We start from the raw sequence: 20,218 nt of genomic DNA, 5'->3' as shown, positions 1-20,218 counted from the left end.
TAGTAGAATAGATGATTTGTTTTCAGCTCATTTGTATTTGGTTTGTTTGGTAGTATGTTTCAGTGTATTGCCCCTCTTCATCATGTGCATAATGGCCTTTTGTTTTTATTTGGTAGGGTGTTCCAGGTCCCTCTGGGCTCAAAGGAGACCATGGAGACAGCGGCCCTTCTGTAAGACCAGGCATCATTTCTGCCTCACTACTTGCTTCCGTCATACCAGTCTTTTTTGTCACAATATTGATTTCCTTTTGTCCTCTTGCCTTCTTTTTACACCTTTTCCCATCTGTCTTGCTCTCCTCATTTCTCATGTAGGGGACGCGTGGGCTGCCAGGCCCTCCTGGAATTAATGGAAAGCCAGGCAAGAGGGTGAGATATCTTGAGTATTGCAGGTTTCCACGCTGCAAACCTTTCTCTCTCTCTATCTTGTGTTAAAGGCATGCAGTGCCTGATAAACTGTAAAGCAGAGCCTGTTTTACATTGTGTCTCACAGGGGCGAGCGGGAGTGGACGGAGGTCGTGGAGCTCCGGGTGAAACAGGCTCGAAGGTAAGCTCATTGAGACCTCGCTGCGCTGCACAGCAATAGCAATAATCTCATCTAATTGAGCTGCACCAACAACCCATTGATTTTTTTGTTCAAGCAAAGTATTCACATCCTCACTGCATTTAAGTTGGTATGTGTGTGAATGCTGGAATACTACATTTGCCAGCACAATATCTCCCATGTTTTGGCAGCAAGGTCTCATACAACAACAAACTATCTCCACTTGCAAGTGTAAGCCTTCAGGTATCAAGCAGCCCCCAGCTTATTATATGTATTGACAATGAGGCAACTCAATACATAACAGCTGCAGGAAGAGCTTAGTAAATAAATCAGTCTCCCCTGATGCTGGGTCTGACAGAACAGCGGAGTCTTTATCAGTCAAAGCAGCATTTTAGCAGACCTACAGCTAATCTGAAAGCTCCCTCTCCCCAAAACACACTTGGAGCAGATGGGAGGCTCTGCCAGGGGAGACTTTCACTACAATTCTGCTAATGTTTACACATTACCGTATGTTTGTGTGTGTGTGTGTTTCAGGGTTTAATGCACTTGCTTCTCTCTTACTTCTCAGGGTGACAGGGGTTTTGACGGCCTGCCAGGTCTCCCAGGAAACAAGGGACACGGAGTGAGTTAAATGTGGTATAACTTGACATTGTCAACACATTTATTTAGGCATTCAGACACTAACACGCTAACATGGCATGCATGGATACCTTATACGTCATTTGGCAGATGTTTATTTGCATTTTATGATCATGATGATTGCTGTGATTTCTGTGATGAGAGCGTACACTAAAAAGCATCTGCTTGATTCTGCTTTGCTATAAAGAGATCAGCCCTAAATATCTGGAGGGTTGTGGCTAATGCATTTATCTTGTAGGGGGACAGAGGAAAGCCTGGTCCTCATGGGCCTGTTGGAGAGTCGGGAGAGAAGGTGAGTGCACGGTACTTTCCAAAAGTCCCTTGCAACAAACAATGCACATAAACACATCCTGCAGCGGTGCTTTGTTTTTCAAATTTTTTCCATCACGCAAGGTTAAAAGGGAAATACTTTCCAGATCAATGAATGAACTCCATAAGACATTTAGATGGTAAAGCACCACAGATCTAAGTAGGTTTTGGTGAAATTAAGTCATAAACTGCTGCATATTTCATTCTGCTCTAATTTGCTGGAGTTCATTCAGTATTAAGGTTTGCAAAAGACATGAAAGCCAGCCAATCCATCCCTGACTCAGAATTGAAAATATGAAAGATAGAAGCTCTGTGAGGATCATATCAATCTATGCAGGCAGGCGGGAGAAGTTTGAGAGTGGCGGTCTATTAGTCTTTGCTCGGAGATAGTTGAGCCTTATCTGTCAGGCAGTGAATTTCTTTAATGATCTATTTTCACAGATTATGTCTGTGGGGATATAAATGAAGCCATGCCTGAGGTTAAATCTGAGAGTTGCACGATATCTATGTTTTGATGCTGTTTCCTTCTTATTTATTTTAGGGATCGGATGGACCAGTGGGGCCAAGAGGGCAACCTGGAGAACCTGTGAGTTCCTTCCAGATGCTTCCAGATGTGGCTACATCTGGAAGGATATCATTTTTATTTCAGACTTAACACACATCACAGCTCACTTCTGAATAAAAATATAATTTTTTTCATTGTGCCTCTACATGAAAAATACTTTTTTCATTTCATCTAGTCTATGCTTTGGCTCTTCAGAAATATAGAATATGAAATATAGAATGTAAAAATCCTTTTCTCGGTGCAGAATAAGTCATTCCCACCACAAACCCTGAGGGGATTGTAGGTGATCACTGGATTTAAGCTCTCCCTGAAGTTTCAGCCAAAATCATACAACAGAATTTACACATCTGCTGCTCATACTGTATGTTTTGCTCATGTAATAAAGACAATGAACAATATTATACAGTGCACAACAGCTGTAAAAAAGAAAAAAAAAAACTAGGATAGTCACACGTCACACTGCCTGAGTTTTCATCCTAGCATTAAGAGAGAAAAGGTCACTGGAGAAAGGCATACATCTCGGATACAATGCTGTACTTTCTCGTTTATTTAAATGCTGCCATTGCGATTCTACCGGGGAAGTACATTTGAAGTACTGAAAGACCACAAAGACATTAACAGCCCCACTGAGGAAGCTGTTGTCGTTACCGTGTGTCTACAGTGAATCGGTTATGACTCACACTCTATCTTTCTCCCAGTTGGCGGGGTTCGGGCTCAGCAGGGGTCTGTCCCTCCAAATGGATCACCCACTGCAGGAAGAAATATAGTTGCCATAAGACATGTTAGGAAAACTGTGTTAAACTACAGAGATGCAGGAAAGGAGCGGAGTTAGCTCTTTTGATGTGCGAGAGGGAGTGGAGGGAAAAGTGAGACGGAAGGAGAAAAAAAACACAAGACAGAAATTTGGTTTGGTGGTGAATTAGATAAGAGAGATGGAGTGAGCAAAGAGGAAAAAGAGAGTCGGAGAGGGAAGAGATAAAATCCTGGCCTGAATGATTATATTTCCATATCAATCACTTCCCAGGAGATCACAGATGTGGCTTTGAAACAGGTGGCTTGGCCAGCCTACAAAGAGGGAGGCTGACAAAAACAGAGCGCACAAACACACTCACGCATACGGGCGAGCGCAATCTCCGCGGCAAGCACATACAAAACAGATGCATGCACACACACATTAAATATCTGCCCGTTTTTCACTCTCTCCCTGTCCTTAGTTTTGATTTATGATTTAGTATTCCACACTCATTCAGTCTCATCATGAATGCAGGTTAGCTGCTGAGTATTTGTTGTGTTTTCTCTCCAGGGTTCTCGAGGTCTTGTTGGGCCAAGGGGGACAGCCGGCCCACCTGGCCAACCGGTAAGTCAACATCACCTTGATTACAGGATCAGAGCGATTCAGTCTCTTCAACTCTATAAAAGGCTCCCCAGTGCATGGAATCATCAATATGCTTCTGAGGATAAACAAGAAAAACATTGAACTGCCTTTTTCTTTTCCTCATTATTTTCATCTGTGTGTATTTTTGTCAGGGCATTCGAGGAATTGATGGAGTACAAGGTTCAAAGGGCAACCTGGTCAGTCCTGCTACCTTCACCTTCACATTATCTCATAACTGCCATTATATATCAGAGGTTAAAATCATTTTGTGAAAATGTGTGTGTGCCTTTTTTTTTTAACAGTTATTATTTTACAAAGAAAAATCAGCCAGAAAGACTTAGTGTGACCGTCTGATGAACCTGTTAACCACTCATGTGATTTAAGCTTATGTCAAAGACCATGTGGAGACAGAGTGTGTAACCAGCAGCGTTTCTTGTTCTCAGGGTCCATCAGGAGAGATAGGGCCACCCGGTCAACAGGGGAATCCAGGAGCACAGGTAATGTACCAACACAGGAAAGCCCACCTGTCACTACGAGAGTTAATCAACTCATTACGCATCCTATAAATGTATTTATATAAATACAGACATATTTCAATCTGCATAATCAATCACCAGTTATAGGTACTCATTTCTTATGGTTGTAGCGTAATAACTTATTTCCTGTTTATATATGTTTTTACTCACCTTTTCTCTAGGTTGAACATTTTGTTCATTTTGGGCTCGTAAAACATTAGTAAACCATTTGCATGACACTGAAATGTATTCAAAATAAAAGTCCGTTCTTATTAGCTCATGAAATCACTGCTTTTGACAATATAAGCACACAGCAACAAAATGTAATATAAAAATGGTGTCAGAAACATTGGAGTCATCTTACGAAGAGTAAGTCATATTTTTGGCATGTCAATAATAGTAATGATACATCTGCCCACACATATTGTTTATGACTATTACATACACACACACACACACACACACACACACACACACACACACACACACACACACACACACACACACACACACACACACACACACACACACACACACACACACACACACAGACTCAAGCAAAATCTAGGCTCTCAGCCGTCTCCTAATCTTGTGACACTTAACCTGATTGATGCTTTGTTTGGGTTCAGGGCTTGCATGGTCCTCAGGGTCACATTGGACTGCCAGGAGAGAAGGTAGGTAGCATGTCTCTCACTTAATTTTAGAATTAAAGCTGTGAACTTGTGACCCCTGTCATCACATATCCAGGGGAGGCAGGGTGCGCAGGACAGCACGACCCAGCCACTTCTGGCTCCCATTCAGACAAGACGGAGCTAGACAGGAAATCAATACTCAAGAAACACATGCAAACATAACAGACACTAACAGCCTGATAAAAGAAATAAAAGATGGACTTAGTCACGAATACAATATGTAGCAGGGAAGTCAGAAATGTGTTCTCTTAGGGACGAGTTGAAGTGTCATGTATTTGAAGCTCAACTCTGGTTTTCTGTCACAGAAACTGTCCTTGTGTGTTTGAGTGTTGAAAATCCACTGACGAATTTAAGAGTAGGTGTGAGGTATCAGATCCGTTTTAATATTCATGCACCATGGAAAGAACACTGTTGTTGGTTGTTCTCTGAGGAACCGGCAGAGCACCTCGTCTCAACATACCCCAAGTGAATATCCGCTGCTAACCTCAATACAAGATTGATTCAGTCAGTTATACATCCAGGTGTTAGCCATGTGTCATGTTTACAGCCTGTTTTGACATGCCTACGGCCTTCCTCAACACAAAAGCACATCACTCAACTTATTCTCCACTGACTGCCCCACAACTTAACCCTCGTGTTGTCCTCGGGTCAAAATGACCCGCAGCTGTGTTCAACCAAGTTCTATTTTATTTCTATATTTTATATTTTTTGGGATCATTGGTCATCATTCTTTAAAGAAACCCTCACAGCCTCCTTGTAACCGATGATCCCCCAAAAATATGAAAATAAAATAGAACTTGGTTGAACACAGCTGCGGGTCATTTTGAACCAAAGACAACATGAGGGTTAAGAACAAGAACCACATGAACATCACCAAATCAATATACTGATTCCCTTGATTTAAAATGTTCATCTCCCACAACTCATACCTCTTAATGTCCTTCACAGGGTCCCCAGGGGAAACAAGGCATGCAGGGACTACCAGGCATTGATGGCCCATCTGTAAGTAAGCACAAATGCACAAACACATAAATGCATGCGTTAGCACAAACACACATAAACATGTTTGTGCATACTTTTGCACATATATTCGCATATGCACAGACAGTTTACTGCTGATACTTCATCAGTCAACTCGTGTCTCGAGTGACTCAAGACAACTCGGCAACATCAACTGATTGACTGCACTTCATTCAAACATTTTTATTATAGCACAGGTTGTCCATCAAAGAGATGACTAAGATGACTTCACTCAGAGACAGATGCTGCACCGTAAAAAATGCAAACTCTATAACTCTAACTATGGTTATATGTGCACGTATACAACCCAGATGTTGTTAATCAAAATGATTTGCCAACCTGCATTTAATGTGGTCTGCCAATAGGAGGACATGGGAGGCATTTCTAAAATGGATCCTAAGCTGTATGACATTTAGAATAAAGTGAAATCTCTTCTTGCTGTGAGGCTTTTCTCATCTCCAATAATTAATTTTACATTGCAGTCAAACACATTTGAATGAGTTTCACATAGTTACTCTTGTACTGTTTTGCAAAAGCTTTCTGGCACACAATTATATTTCATGGCACTTCACTTTCAGTGCCACTGGGGACTTCTCTTTTTTATTGGTTGGTTGCATTCAGAAATTTCTATTAAGAAGCGATATAATAATGATGTATTTCCAGCAGTGCTAAGTCAATCGGATATTTGTTTTCCTGCTTCAGGGTCACCCAGGAAGAGAGGGCCCCCCTGGAGAAAAAGGCATCCAAGTGGGTAACTGCATGTCTGAGGCTTGTCTACTACAGTGTTGTACTAAGATATTAAAATGTCGATATTATGTTGTTTCTTGCAATTGATTGTAACTGTGCATTCACTGACATTAAGGCTCCTCATTATGCTCATCTTGTTCCAACAATGTGATTTTATACAATAGTATTAGCCCATTAAAGTCAGCAGCATGCTTTCACACAGCGACTGCATGCAATGTTCATTCACATCTGGTCAGAGAAAAGTGTTTTTTTTCCTTGTTTCTGCTTAGTAAAATGAGTATTTATCTGTTCTGTTTATTTTTTTCATAAAGGGTTCACTTGGGGTTCAGGGGCCTATTGGGTACCCAGGGGCTCGTGGAGTCAAGGTGAGACATAAATGCATCATGATCTCCAGTAATGTGGCCACTGATATATTTATTGCCTGGCACATTTCATTCTGCACGTATGTCTATCTGTGAGGGACAAACTGTTTGAGTCTATGACTGACACGTGACAGGTGGAGGCAGAGCACTTCGGTTTTCAAGGGGACTACTAACCACAGACTGAGGAACATTTGATGAATAGGAGAAATGTCAGAGTCAGGTAGAGCAGAGATGGTTGCGTAGGAGTGGAGCAGTCCATTTTGAATGAGTATTTTTGAAAATGAGGCATACAAAGTGAAGTTGTCACGAAATGCCATTCTGCTCGATGTTTGTTTCTGTTATATCCTAGTATATTATGTGGTAGTCTGCTACAACATCTTTTAGAGGGAAGCCTGACCTTGTTGGCAGTCATTAGTATGAAATAAATATAAGGTCAATAGCTGCTCGATAACAGGGCAATGTTGCGTCAAGAAGAAATCAATACACATTTACAAATGATTTCAGTGTTTTAAGAGTTCCTTTTGGAAATACAGATGAAATACAGACGGCGTGAAGGTCTTTTCTCAAGAGTAAGCTTGTCGGTGATGTTAGATTCTTGTTAAATTGAGTGTTTTTTCTTCTTTTTCACAGGGAGCAGACGGAGTTAGGGGTCTAAAGGGGAGCAAAGGAGAGAAGGTGAGTGAAACAGATAGTGAGCTTTTATTCTGTTACTCGTTGCCAAAGTGTGGATTGTGACTGCAAAGACACTTGACGAATTACATTGTGATATAAGAGCGGTCATTAGACATCTCTCAATGCATTACAGGGAGAAGATGGTTTTCCTGGGTTCAAGGGTGACATGGGTATCAAGGGAGACCGGGTGAGAGTGCCCTCTAATTACAAGCCTCGCCATCATTTCCTCTGTTATTGTCTTTCGGAGGAGATAAAATTGTCACCTTCTTTCTACTCTCACTCTTGACTTTAGGGCGATAACGGAGCCCTCGGTATGCGTGGAGAGGATGGACCAGAAGGGCTCAAGGGTCAAGGTGGGCCTGTGGGAGATGCCGGAGCTCTTGGGACAGCTGGTGAAAAGGTACATTTATGAAAAATGACATTTACACTTTAAGACAAGGTTGGGACACAAAGGAGGAGGACAGTAAGATCAAACAGGCTGCCAATTTATCGAAACCTGATTTATGCTGCTAACATTTTAAGGTTCGGTCATGCAGTTACATTTCTTTTGCTCAGTTTTCAGTTATGACACAACTTTCTTATAAAATGAGCATTTGATACTGCAATACCTAACATATGGATTTGAATGCCTTTACATTTATTACATCTGGTTACAGCCCACTCCTAAGGCAAAATTGCCACAGGACCGCCGTGCATGTTTAGGCATGTTATCTTTATGTCATCACTATTTGCATTAATTCAGAAAGATCTTGCTGCATCGGCACGTGCATACCGTGCAGCACGTCATAACATTTTAAATGAATGGTTACGAACTTTTCTTCTTTTGCCCGCTTTATTTCTTCCACCTCTCTTTCGGCAGGGTAAACTTGGCGTGCCTGGTTTGCCAGGATACCCAGGAAGACAAGGTCCTAAGGTGATTTAGCATTGATGAGCTATTATGAGCAGTTAATGTGTCCTCTGGTTCCCTTATCAGAGCTTGATGTGTGTCTTTGGTTGGACTGTTTCCTGTCTGATTAAAAATAAAGGATGATGAATGGCATTTCAAAAAGGGCTATTTTATTTATAGTTCATTAGTGACATCAATTCATTACATGTTGATGAATGGTGTATTTAAGGCTGTGTTGGGCTCATGGATTAGATTTGCTTTAATTTGATACAGTAGTTAATTATAAGTTAATGAGACATTGGGGGTGATGTGTGATAAATGGGGGGCTGAGGCTGATTAACCTCCACTTGTGTCTCCAGGGATCACTTGGCTTCCCCGGTGGGGCCGGGGTCCCAGGAGAGAAAGGACGAAGGGTGAGGACTGTGCTGACTTTTTAATCCGCATCACATTCTGTCTACTTCAGAATATATAACATTTCTATACAGGGAATGTTGGGAAACTAATAATTTGTAACCTTTTCCAATGCAGGGCCCAGCAGGTCAGCCAGGTCTTGGGGGCCAAAGAGGTCCTAGTGTGAGTACAGCTAAGTGTGCCATGCCTACACACCATGTTCCTTAGTGTATAAAGCAATGTGGATTCTATTTAGATACCATCAGCTTACCACAATTTGTGGGAGTGACTCACACCGTTACATCACTGCAGTGTTTTCACATCACCACGTATTTATCTTCCACCTCCAGATGAGTTATGCATGTGCTAATCAGACTGCTGTTTGTTTTCCGATAGGGAACCCGAGGGGGACGAGGCGCAAAGGGGCCCACTGGAAAGCCAGGAGAAAAGGTGAGCTTAGTGACATAAACAAAGACATATGCCCATACAGTTACACATGCACAAAGACATACCTGGCTGTTTCATAAAGTATGAATGAACGCGTTGACTGAGCTGGAAGCGGTTGTTGCTGTTCACTTCGAGATGACAGGCCATCTGGCAGTGAGAAGCTAGTGTCTGGCAGCGGATGCTTCAGTTTACACTCTCAACCTCAAAAACCAACTTGGGAAAGCTAAAGATGTGTTGGTTGGCAGAGAGCTGAACATGCTTGAGTGGCTGATGTTCAACTGTACTTTTGTCTTTTGCCTATTTCACATGGCAGGGTTCTGCCGGACAAGATGGTCCTCCAGGATCCCCCGGAGAACAGGTAATCCTGTGACTACTGTATATTACTACAGCACCTAAACAATATCTCAGCTGTAAAACCTGAAGAAAATTGTTTGGCTTCACTGATGAGATTTGACAATCTGTGTTATTATCTTCTAGGGTCCCCAAGGACCGCAGGGGAGAAACGGTGAACCAGGACCTAAAGGGCCTAATGTGAGTGGGCTAAGATGTACTGTAATGATACTCATTTTTACCCTTCCAACATTTTATGTTCACCTTTGCCCATGCTCAGTTCATTACAGTGATGTCAGAAAATGCTTCCTTTCAGGGTCCAGCTGGAAAGGATGGATTACCAGGCCATCCAGGTCAGAGAGGAGAACCAGTAAGTTACTTTTAATCTAAAAAAAAAAAAAAAAAAAAAAAAAAACCCTACATATTTGGAGTAGCAGTGTTTTCTCTATGAAGTTCAAACCCCAACATTTAGTGCACAGAAACCTGACAAGATACTGTATGTGTCAACACAGCAAACAAGTCAAAAGTTTCAGCAGTGACTGAACTTCCAGTCAGAGTTCAGAAGCCTATATTAAATCGAATAAAACAGCCTTCCCTTTCTGCAGTCGTCAGATAAGAGGATCTGCACATAGTGCCTCGGATTTACTTTTTAACTGAAGGTCACCAGACTCACTTGTCTTTTCCCTCAGGGCTTCCAAGGCAAGAACGGCCCCCCCGGCCCCCCAGGTGTTGTTGGACCTCAGGTAAGAGGATCAGCCCACACTAGTTCAGTTGATTCTAAACCAAACGCCTGTTTATTTAAAATAACATATATATATTTTAATAGCTATGTGATGTGTGTTGTGTACTCTGGTTGTTTTCAGGGCAAATCTGGTGAGACAGGGCCACCTGGAGATAGAGGTCATCCAGGCTCACCGGGACCACCAGGTGAGCATGGTTTACCAGGAACTGCTGGAAAGGAAGGTGCCAAGGTGAGTGCTTTTCATCATAATGCTAGGTTCATAAAAACAGTATCACCTTATTACTGCTATTTTAGATAAAGCCCAAGGACTCTCAACACTACTTGAATATATTTTCTCCTGAGTCTCATCCTATCCTCTAATTTGCTAATAAATAACAGAGGAAACCTCACAGTCTTGATTGTATTATGGCTCATAAAAGATCAATATTCTTTCTTGGCGTAACTTACTGGTTGGGGTTGATTTATGGCTGCATAAAGGCCTGCTTTCTGCTGGCTACTTGCCTTATATTTAATCACGTGTGTCTGCGTATGTGGTTTCTAGGGAGATCCAGGTCCAGCAGGAGCCCCGGGGAAGAGTGGTCCTGCTGGGCTCCCAGGCTTCAGAGGGAGCAGGGGGAATCCTGGTGCAATGGTAACATAAAATCCCCAAAATCTCATATTTCCATATCTTGCTCTCACTGTCAACAGCAATTTCAGGTCTCTTGAAAGGTGCAGCTTGCAATTAGATCACAAGTGAAGTTTCAGTAAAATGGTAAAAGCGAAGGTGATCGTGGAAGAGTTGTAAAAATGTAAACTGTGCTGTGAAGATTGAGCCAAATTACAAACCACTGATGTGATTTGTGAAGGCTGTTTTTTTCATGTGACTCCAGGGTCCTGCAGGTCTGAAGGGAGGAGAGGGCCTACCTGGTGTTGCAGGAGCTATTGTGAGTCTGAATTTGAATTCATGCTGTCCATCCTATCCCCTCGCTTCATGTTCAGCCACTATGTTACATACAATGCCAGGACATACGAAGCAGGAGGCTGTTTCCATGGTGACCAGTGATCGTGACCACTACATTAAATAAAAGAGTGAATTGTGTGATTCAGTCCCCTCACCTCTCTATCTCCTCTTATTTTCAGGGTGCCACAGGAGAAAGGGGCCCCGCTGGGCCGGCTGGTGCTATTGGCCAGCCAGGGCGGCCCGGCGGCATGGGTCCTGCTGGGCCGATGGGAGAGAAAGGCGAGCCAGTAAGATTTGGAACATTGCTAATGTTGTTTCTTCGGCAACAATGTCCACTAACACATGCGGCACCATACCCTCCCACCACTGAGTAATAAACAATATGTGCTCTTGCTTTGGAATTTGTCATTATGAGACAAAGGGCAGGGGAGAGGCTTTCCTGGGAGTGAGTTTCCTTCCTGGTATGACACATTAATCAATGTGTCATGCTGCTATATGAGATAATAAGTATTGTAGCATTTGTTAGATGTGTGCTGTCTTCCCATCTGCTGCCTAGGGAGAGAAGGGCCCCCTGGGGCCGGCTGGGCATGATGGGGAACTGGGACCTACAGGTCTGCCGGGGGCAGCAGGACCTCCAGGGCCTCCAGGGGAGGACGGAGACAAGGTATAGTTGCATTGGACAGCTAATGTGCACTGCAGCACTTCTGTAAGGTTGTTGCTGATTTCTGGACTCAATTGTTTATGTGTGTGCATTTGTCTCCACAGGGAGAGACAGGAGGACCGGGCCAGAAGGGCAGCAAAGGAGACAAAGGAGAAGCTGTGCGTATGAATTTTATGACTATCATTGTAACATGACATCATTACTTTGCATCACCAGGAGGTAGAGGACAAACTGGCCTATAATTGGTTTGGGGTAATTCATTGTAATAACTGGTTGTCCGGACAGTGCATCCTCTGGGGTAATGAGCAGATGGCTTTAATCATGCCCTTCCCTCTGAATGTGTATTGAATTGCCCCCCTGCGATTTTTTTTTTTAGGGACCCCATGGACCTCTTGGAATTCAAGGACCTGTGGGTCAGCCAGGACTGCCTGTATGTTACCTAACCTGCGTTACATCATATAAAAACACATCATCATAAGATATGCTGGGTTGGTTTGTACATTGTTAACCGTGCTGACCTGTCTGTGAATGTTTAGGGTGCAGATGGTGAGCCAGGCCCTCGTGGGCAGCAGGGCATGAACGGGGCAAAAGGAGATGAAGGATCTCGAGGCTTTAAAGGGGCATCTGGTTCTTCTGGGCTACAGGTAAAAATTACTCTCCATTCACATTCATACTGGAGCACTTCTTCTTCCCTCTCATACCTATCACTATATCTGCATTTGTAGGGTATGCCGGGACCATCAGGGGAGAAAGGAGAGAGCGGGCATGTTGGCTCGATGGTGAGTACTGTTCAATAATCTCTGCAAATACAGCAGTCATCTCGAGTCCAGTACAATCGTCCAGTGACACACGCAAGTCTGGTCTCATCTCCACTTTTCTAACACCCTGCATGATTATGACTTTGCCTTGTCTTAATCTTGTCTGATATTGAACTGATTTGACTTTTTCTCACCTCGTTGAAAAGCCTCTGAATGGATTTCTCCAACTTTTCTTCATTTTCTCTCCAGGATCAAAACCAGCTTAAGAGATCTCTTTGAATATTAAACATGTGTGCATTCATTAAAAGAAAACAATGAATTATTTACGAAAAGGATTTTGGGTATGATGCAGAGCTTCCGCAAATACTATAAATTCACATCTCTGTTTACGGCATTATTTTATATTTGCAAAGATATGAGTCTGTAGCATGAGTGCACTTAGCTGTCAGAGATTATTACCCTGCTCAGTGTTTTCTCTGAACAACATACACATAATATTGAAATGTTTTTGTTAGTGTCAGGACTCCAGTACTTCATTGTGAGGGGAGAATTCCATATATCGGTGTATTTTGAACAATCTTACAAGGAGAAAGTGTGATTCATCCAATACGGCCCGTGGCAGCTATATCCGAGTGGCAAACTCATACCATCCCCTTTGTTTGGGAAAAGGGAGAAGATGCACAGACTAAGTTTGAAAAGATACAATTTAATGCATTGAAACTTTCACCAGTATTGTGTTTTATATTATATTTTTTGGGAGAGACTTGAAAATTTCACTGCTATGAAAATGTAGCATGTTTAATATTTAGTTATTATTTATTAAGATTTTTTTTTAACAGTCTATAATTGAAATAAGACTGTTAATGAGCGAAAATATCTTGTTTTTAAGGATCGAGTCTGACTTGGTGTTTATTTTGCAACATTTCAAAGTATCATCACTCTATGAGCTACTGCTGGTGCACAGACAACAAACCCGAGCTTATTAAACTTTAATTACTACCACCTATTTAGTTCATTAGCACCAGCTGTGCAGATTCTGCTGCTGTGCGCCAAACTTGTGAGTCAACCTTTTCCTCTGCCGATAATTGTTAACATTTACACCCCCCCCCCCCTCCCGCCCCACCAGACTAGGGGAAGTGGTCTTGAGTGGGGCTGAGATTGCCCTGGTCAATGATCAGTCTAAATATTGTTTAGACCAAAGAGGTGTTTGTACTGATGTTCAGAGAGAGCCAGTCTTGGACCAGTTTAGTGTGTGACATTCAAATCAGGAAATTCAGCGGCTTTGCCGCCAGCCTATGAGCTTAGAGCTGTGCTTCCAATGTGATAGCTTTGAAACTTAACAACTAACATTTTGAGGAATTGGGGGAAGCATAGCTTAACTTGTCATATGAGGAAATATTCAGGTGTAACAAAAAAATGTTAGCTGTGTTTCTGCCGCATGCAATGATCCTTGCATGCCATGCCAGCAAGCCAATATGCACAATGTCATAGTGATGCTGCGTTCAAATGGGGTCGTGTTTCCCGTGTTCACGAGAAGAGTCCATATGAGCCTCTCTAGTGGTAGTCACGACGTATTAACTAAAACTTTTCGCTACTCCTGGAGTTCACAAGTTGTGACGTGTTTGGTGACGTGCGAAAATGGCGGAGGCTATAGAAGTTGGATTTTAGTTGGATGTTAAGCCAATATATTCAAATTTTAGTCATATCGAGTTTTTCTTTGTAATTAAATAATACGTCTGAGGGAAATGCTGATGTTAGAACGGCCTCATCTTTTCTCTGTCATTATGTCTTTGCATTTCCCACATTCTGCTTCCCGCCCACTATTTTGCAAAATCGTTAGCAAGTATACCGTCAGCCTGAGTCCCCATGTTGTAACCATGAGCTCACGAGTTCCATTTGAAGGCAGCATGAGAGAGAGACGAAAGTACAGACGCATGACAGTAATGGCTTACTGTTAACAACTGAACCATTCTTACACCTTCTGAGGTTTTGAAGATTCCACATTGGCTCTGATAACTAGCTGTCAACTTTATGCTGACAAATCATACTTATTATTTGCCCTGTCTTAATTCTGCTCCTCACATCTGGACTTCTGTCTGCATTGATCACATCTTATAATAAGATATTCACAACAATGACTTTGAGAAGAAAGACAGAAAGCCATTTAAACCGGTAATAATCTCAACACATCTTTTCAATGTGTGATGGATCTTAAGGGCTGAATAGTCATAGCAGAGAATAGACCATGACTTCATGTGCAAGACAGATGAGCCCAGTGAACGAATAGGTGGTCCTGTATGTAAAAGGCAGAAAAAAAAAAAAATGATGAAAAAGAAACAGAAACAGAGTGACAGAAAGGAGGCAGTGGAGCAATGGAGTGGAAGGAAGAGGCGGGGCACTCATTGTGAGCAGGAAGACGGTGTGACAGCTGCTAATCAGATTAGCCTCAGCCTTGGCTGTCTAATGAGCATCCTCCTTTGTGACAGTCATCTCACAACGCTGTCAGCCATGAACACACGCTCAACAAGATTCTCTGTAGCCCCTCTTCTCCACAGCCAGATTAGGGAGGGAATGCATTAAAATGGAACCAAAACAAGAGAGAGCGAGAGCAGAGGAGAGATGCTGAGGACTCAGTGGGGAAGTTTCATTCATGTGTGAGTGTTGCGGATCATAGAATTCTCCCCTCTAACGCTGAAGTATCTCTCCGCCAAAAGGATATGTGTTTCCTCTAGTCCCACACAGTCTCTCTCTGGGCAGATTGTCTGTTTTTCTGTTTCAGTGTCTTTACAACACAAGGCTCCCTCAAAGACTTCAGAGCGATTCAGAGCTCAGCTCAACATCTACTCAACTGAAACTGAAGCCGAGCACAGTTAGGATTAATTGCTTGGCGTTCTCTTGAGCTGCACAGAGGAGTCAAATCACATGCCGTCACAGGCTGAGAGAATATGGTCCTACACATCACAGGCTAGAGGTTTCTTATTAATAAGAGAGAATAAGAGAGAGAGGGTGGGTGGGGAAAATGAGAAAGAATCAGAGCCTGTGTCATATTGAGGGTAATGACCTGTCTGGACGTCTTCATCATGTCACCGCGATAATAATCTTAGATACTGGGGCCATTGCATAACCAATCCACCATAGGCTGACGTCTATCTCTTATTTAATTTATGAGGCACCGGCTACAGTAACACAGCGCTCACATTCGGTTTAGGTTTATGTGTGTACTTTGTGGATTAAGTATATCCTGATTGTCTGCTCTGCAATGCTAATGAAAACATTTCATTTCTCTCCTCACAGGGGCCTCCAGGACAGCATGGGCCACGAGGCCCTCAGGGGCACATTGGCGGAGAGGTAGAGTGGAGTTTTTATTTAGTTTATATCTTTTAGATTTAATTGAGGGCATGACTACATTACGTATATTACACAGACAATTTCACTGAGGGAAGAATAAAGAAAACACTGTACCGTAGACACGAACATGTACTCTAGAGGAAGTGGAATTAAGGGTTTATTGCAGTTTATCAACAAGCTGCTTATATGCATTTTCTCAACACAATTATAAATATGTCTAATTCACAATAATAATCCTTGCAAAAATAATTCAGAGGAACATGCACAGATTGCAAATATTAGAATTAAATGAGTTGAAATAATGAATGCACGGGCATGGTTTATTTCATTTGGTAATGCTAATCGGCATAATCAGCATTACAAAATATTCTAATTTACTCTCTCATTACAAATAAATGTGCATAATGTTTAATCGTTTCTGAATATTACTGTCACATTTTTGCCTGATATGCTTTTATTTTGAAGCAAATTCATTGAAGTTATATGATTATAAACCAGCACAAGTATAAACCAAGTATCAACACAATAGCTTCTCCAACTCACTAACAACAAACACTTCGTATTTTCCAGTCCCTCATCCACAGTCACGTTTGAGCATTTCCTGCCACCAACCCTCCACTGCCTTTGAAACTTGAATTATTAAATAGTATTAGGATATAATCCCTGGGAGAGAGTTATATTTACTGCTCTATGAATCATTAAGAACTATTAGACTATTATCCTTGAGAGGCAGTTATATTTACCTCTAGTAATGGCCGTCCCTCCGCAGCCTCTCATACCGGTCAATTATTCAGCACTGAGCTGCAGAAAGCTGTGCAAGCCACACTAGTGCTTCATCATAGGAAGCATGGAAATACAGCGGTGCAGAGATGGTTGGATCCATAAATGGATTGATACAGGAACAGTGGAAAAGAGCGAAATGGGGTGAGATAGCATGAGAGGAAAGCAGTTGACAGCAGGAGTTCAGTGGTGGTGCGTGGCTGTATTTATCACTCACGTTTGTGCACTCTAACGGCTGGGTTTTGCTGGGTTCGTCTCAGTACGCAGAGCTAAGTACACGGACATACATGCGTGCATGCTCAGACACATGCACAAACAAACAAGCAAACTGACTGAGAGTAGAGAAACAAAATCCGCCCCGCTGTGATTCAGACAATATCCACACAACAAAAACAGGCACTCCGTATTTTCCTTGTGTTGTGATAATTCTGTTCCAGTTTCAGCAGTCTGTGAGCAGAACTGCTGACAAACAAGCAAACAGAAAAATACTGCACAATGCTGCAGAATTAGATTTTCAGAAATCAAATTAATATTTGAAACTTGCCCTTGTTTTATGATGCTGTTCTCTCTCCTCCTGCCACAGGGCCCACCTGGCATGCCTGGCGGAGTTGGTCAGCCTGGACTTGTCGGAGAGAAGGTCAGGTCTTCCCACAAGCAACTACACTGACCGTGTCTGTGCACATACAATAGAATGGTGGTGGTTTGTTTGTGTAGACTTGAGCGTCAGTGAGTAAGGTGTGTTTTTATCTTTACAAATGTTGCTTTTCTGTCAGGGTGAGGATGGAGAGGCTGGAGACCCCGGGTCAGTCGGAGAGCCTGGCATTGCTGTGAGTCACGTTGCCTCCATTTCCCCTCCTTGTGTTGCCAAAAAGCTAATAATTTCTTCATGCACTCTCTTTGACCTTTCAACGAGTGTAATTTCATTTGCTGGTGTTCCAGGGTGCTAAAGGCGATGTGGGGGAGAAGGGTGATTCTGGCCTTCCCGGTGCAGCTGGGCCTCCTGGACCCAGAGGAACACCAGGAGAAGATGGACCCAAAGGCAACCTTGTGTGTAACAGTGACATTTTCTGGTTCTGGTTGTCCGGGCAGTTAGTCTGTCTCTTAATGTCATGCATTATGATTTTTGACTCATTGTCTTTGCCCGTAGGGTCCTATTGGATTCCCTGGAGATTCGGGGCCCGCTGGAGAGACTGGGGTTAACGTGAGCTTTTTCTTTTCTTTTCTTTTTTTAAAATTTAATTATGAATTTATTAATAATGCATTTTTACATAGTTTCTCTCATTTCTTCACTCAGGGGGTAGATGGTGGACCAGGGCCTAAAGGAGACAATGGAGATCCAGGCATAGCAGTGAGGACATTTTTTTTTTTTTTTTATTCACTGACTGCATATTTACAACACTATGAGCTCTTTAAAGTTTTGGGACTCGGTAGAAACCTGTTTCTGTTTGAACCTTTTCTGTTATCTGCAGGGCCCCCCAGGAGCCTCTGGAGAGCCTGGTCCTTCAGGACCTCCTGGACGGAGGGTGAGCTTAGTGTGTTGTATATGTTTGTGTGTATGCCTGTGTATGTAGCAATACTATGTAATTATTTGCTGTTAATAGCGCATGCCATGATCACAACAATATTGTGTACTGTTTCTATCAGGGTCATGTAGGTGCTGCAGGAAAAGAAGGGAAGCAAGGTATGAAGGGAGCCAAGGTAAGATTAAAATCATTGAGCTCACTGGTCATATAGCGTGCCTTTCAACAAAACCTTTTTGTTTTATCTTACTTGCTACTAATACTTTGCTATCTGTGTCTGTCTCTCTGCTCTATAGGGGACAACTGAAACCCAAGGTCCAGTGGGAAAGATGGGCCCAGTGGGACCCCAAGGGCAACCTGGGAGGTCTGGTCCAGAGGGGCTACGAGGCATTCCTGGTCCCGCGGTCAGTACAGGGGGACATGGGATGCAACATGCTATTTTAATTCATTTATTCAGTTATTAACGTCTGTGAGGGTCTTACCACACACATCTGTAACTCATTTGTATATTTTCCAGGGTGAACAAGGGTTAAATGGACCATCAGGACAGACTGGACCCCCAGGACCACTAGTAAGAACCTTATATGTGGCTATTAATTGACTGCGAAATTAAAGTGGGGATTTGGGACAACTGTAATTAAAAAGAAAAATTCAACACTATCGAACCATATTTCAAATGCAATGTCTACAGCAGTGATGTAATTGACCAATAAATTTGACATTTCTTGTTAACAGGGCCCACCAGGACTTCCAGGATTTAGGGGAGACCCTGGAAGGAAGGGCGATAAAGTGAGTGTTTAGCCCATGAAAGAGGCAACACTGCAACAGTCGAAACCGAGGCAAAGAGTGATGATGAACCGTGTCTCTCTGCAGGGTCACGGTGGGCTGATCGGTCTAATTGGCCCTCCAGGAGAACCTGGTGAGAAGGGAGACCGAGGACTGCCAGGAAACCAGGGCATACATGGACCGAAAGGAGATGAGGTATATAATGGTGTACCTGATACACTTTCACACAAGGAAAGTTCAGCTCATTGACAAGATGGTTGTGCTTTATAACCTAGGGTGCGTCCGGCCCACTTGGTCCCACTGGCCCACCAGGACCACCCGGACTCTCAGTAAGTGACACAGCTCTTACAACAATGCATTATTTATTTTTTTTATATCAAGTGTGTATGAAGGATTGTTTCCTGCTTCATACATGACGAGTCTTTTGAGTGTGAAACCCAACCCATATGCTCAATGACGTGGATCATTCTATTGATTTAGATAGTGCTATTATTCTTGTATTGCATACAATTATTTCTGACCATAAAACACACCTTGACCAGTTTAAAATGCAAAAATAAATCGCAGTAATTATTAACAAGCATAGTTGTAGGCTTATGGGCTACTCCGATGTTCCAGTGAACAGCTGATTAATATTTTGCTTCTTACTTGATTAATTACATCATTTTTTCATCTTTAAATCGCTGTTACACTATACTTTTATATATGTTTTCAATGCTTCATTACTCTTCATCTCCATTTTTAGGGTGCAGCTGGCGAGAGAGGATCGAAGGGAGACACGGTGAGTCACGTAATCTGTCTTATTTATACATTAACATTCCTGTATTCACACCTCTGCTTGGTAAGCAGCTGCTGGGAACATATGCTGGGGCAGGGAGAGAAAGTACGTTTGTTGGCTTAAATGTACCATGCTCCATAATCATAATACTCTACTGAGTTTACTGCATGTCTTTGGAACTAAAAGCCTGCTGTACAGCCACGCTTTCCTTGTGTGTGATTTTTCCATTGGGCCCTTTTAATAGGATTGTGTTCTGGTGTGTGTGATGTTATGAAAACCACTATGGTGTGTCTTGAGAGCCAAGGCTTTGACCACAGAGTGCTGATGCACACAGCTGGATAATCCTATAAAGCAGCAGCCATATCTGCCTGGATAAAGTCGGGATTTAGCCAAGAGGTGTGAGAGGGGCTCCAGGT

General features: G+C 42.6%; 1 protein-coding gene across 2 annotated transcripts in view; it reads left to right on the top strand.

Annotated features, from left to right (window-relative positions):
* The window catches only part of col5a3a (collagen, type V, alpha 3a), a 46,071-nt gene that overhangs the window by 21,313 nt on the left and 4,540 nt on the right, over window positions 1-20,218 (top strand). For both annotated transcript variants that reach the window (XM_069148862.1, XM_069148861.1), the window contains 47 exons: window positions 117-170; window positions 312-365; window positions 490-543; window positions 1,109-1,162; window positions 1,418-1,471; window positions 2,030-2,074; window positions 3,357-3,410; window positions 3,581-3,625; window positions 3,872-3,925; window positions 4,573-4,617; window positions 5,584-5,637; window positions 6,358-6,402; window positions 6,714-6,767; window positions 7,395-7,439; window positions 7,570-7,623; window positions 7,729-7,836; window positions 8,296-8,349; window positions 8,682-8,735; window positions 8,851-8,895; window positions 9,109-9,162; window positions 9,473-9,517; window positions 9,637-9,690; window positions 9,806-9,859; window positions 10,179-10,232; window positions 10,353-10,460; window positions 10,773-10,862; window positions 11,101-11,154; window positions 11,351-11,458; window positions 11,728-11,835; window positions 11,937-11,990; window positions 12,209-12,262; window positions 12,369-12,476; window positions 12,558-12,611; window positions 15,885-15,938; window positions 17,302-17,355; window positions 17,492-17,545; window positions 17,658-17,765; window positions 17,866-17,919; window positions 18,013-18,066; window positions 18,188-18,241; window positions 18,363-18,416; window positions 18,535-18,642; window positions 18,756-18,809; window positions 18,974-19,027; window positions 19,112-19,219; window positions 19,300-19,353; window positions 19,770-19,805. In XM_069148862.1, the coding sequence (XP_069004963.1) occupies window positions 117-170; window positions 312-365; window positions 490-543; window positions 1,109-1,162; window positions 1,418-1,471; window positions 2,030-2,074; window positions 3,357-3,410; window positions 3,581-3,625; window positions 3,872-3,925; window positions 4,573-4,617; window positions 5,584-5,637; window positions 6,358-6,402; window positions 6,714-6,767; window positions 7,395-7,439; window positions 7,570-7,623; window positions 7,729-7,836; window positions 8,296-8,349; window positions 8,682-8,735; window positions 8,851-8,895; window positions 9,109-9,162; window positions 9,473-9,517; window positions 9,637-9,690; window positions 9,806-9,859; window positions 10,179-10,232; window positions 10,353-10,460; window positions 10,773-10,862; window positions 11,101-11,154; window positions 11,351-11,458; window positions 11,728-11,835; window positions 11,937-11,990; window positions 12,209-12,262; window positions 12,369-12,476; window positions 12,558-12,611; window positions 15,885-15,938; window positions 17,302-17,355; window positions 17,492-17,545; window positions 17,658-17,765; window positions 17,866-17,919; window positions 18,013-18,066; window positions 18,188-18,241; window positions 18,363-18,416; window positions 18,535-18,642; window positions 18,756-18,809; window positions 18,974-19,027; window positions 19,112-19,219; window positions 19,300-19,353; window positions 19,770-19,805 (2,925 nt within the window). The remainder of the gene's footprint in view (window positions 1-116; window positions 171-311; window positions 366-489; window positions 544-1,108; window positions 1,163-1,417; window positions 1,472-2,029; window positions 2,075-3,356; window positions 3,411-3,580; window positions 3,626-3,871; window positions 3,926-4,572; window positions 4,618-5,583; window positions 5,638-6,357; window positions 6,403-6,713; window positions 6,768-7,394; window positions 7,440-7,569; window positions 7,624-7,728; window positions 7,837-8,295; window positions 8,350-8,681; window positions 8,736-8,850; window positions 8,896-9,108; window positions 9,163-9,472; window positions 9,518-9,636; window positions 9,691-9,805; window positions 9,860-10,178; window positions 10,233-10,352; window positions 10,461-10,772; window positions 10,863-11,100; window positions 11,155-11,350; window positions 11,459-11,727; window positions 11,836-11,936; window positions 11,991-12,208; window positions 12,263-12,368; window positions 12,477-12,557; window positions 12,612-15,884; window positions 15,939-17,301; window positions 17,356-17,491; window positions 17,546-17,657; window positions 17,766-17,865; window positions 17,920-18,012; window positions 18,067-18,187; window positions 18,242-18,362; window positions 18,417-18,534; window positions 18,643-18,755; window positions 18,810-18,973; window positions 19,028-19,111; window positions 19,220-19,299; window positions 19,354-19,769; window positions 19,806-20,218) is intronic.

The sequence above is a fragment of the Embiotoca jacksoni genome, unplaced genomic scaffold (assembly GCF_022577435.1).
Source record: "Embiotoca jacksoni isolate LCO1_2020_lvr unplaced genomic scaffold, fEmbJac1.0.p SCAF_15, whole genome shotgun sequence".
Lineage (NCBI taxonomy): Eukaryota > Metazoa > Chordata > Actinopteri > Embiotocidae > Embiotoca > Embiotoca jacksoni.
The sequence above is the reverse complement of the archived record's forward strand: the minus strand, read 5'-3'. Positions and strand labels throughout refer to the sequence as shown.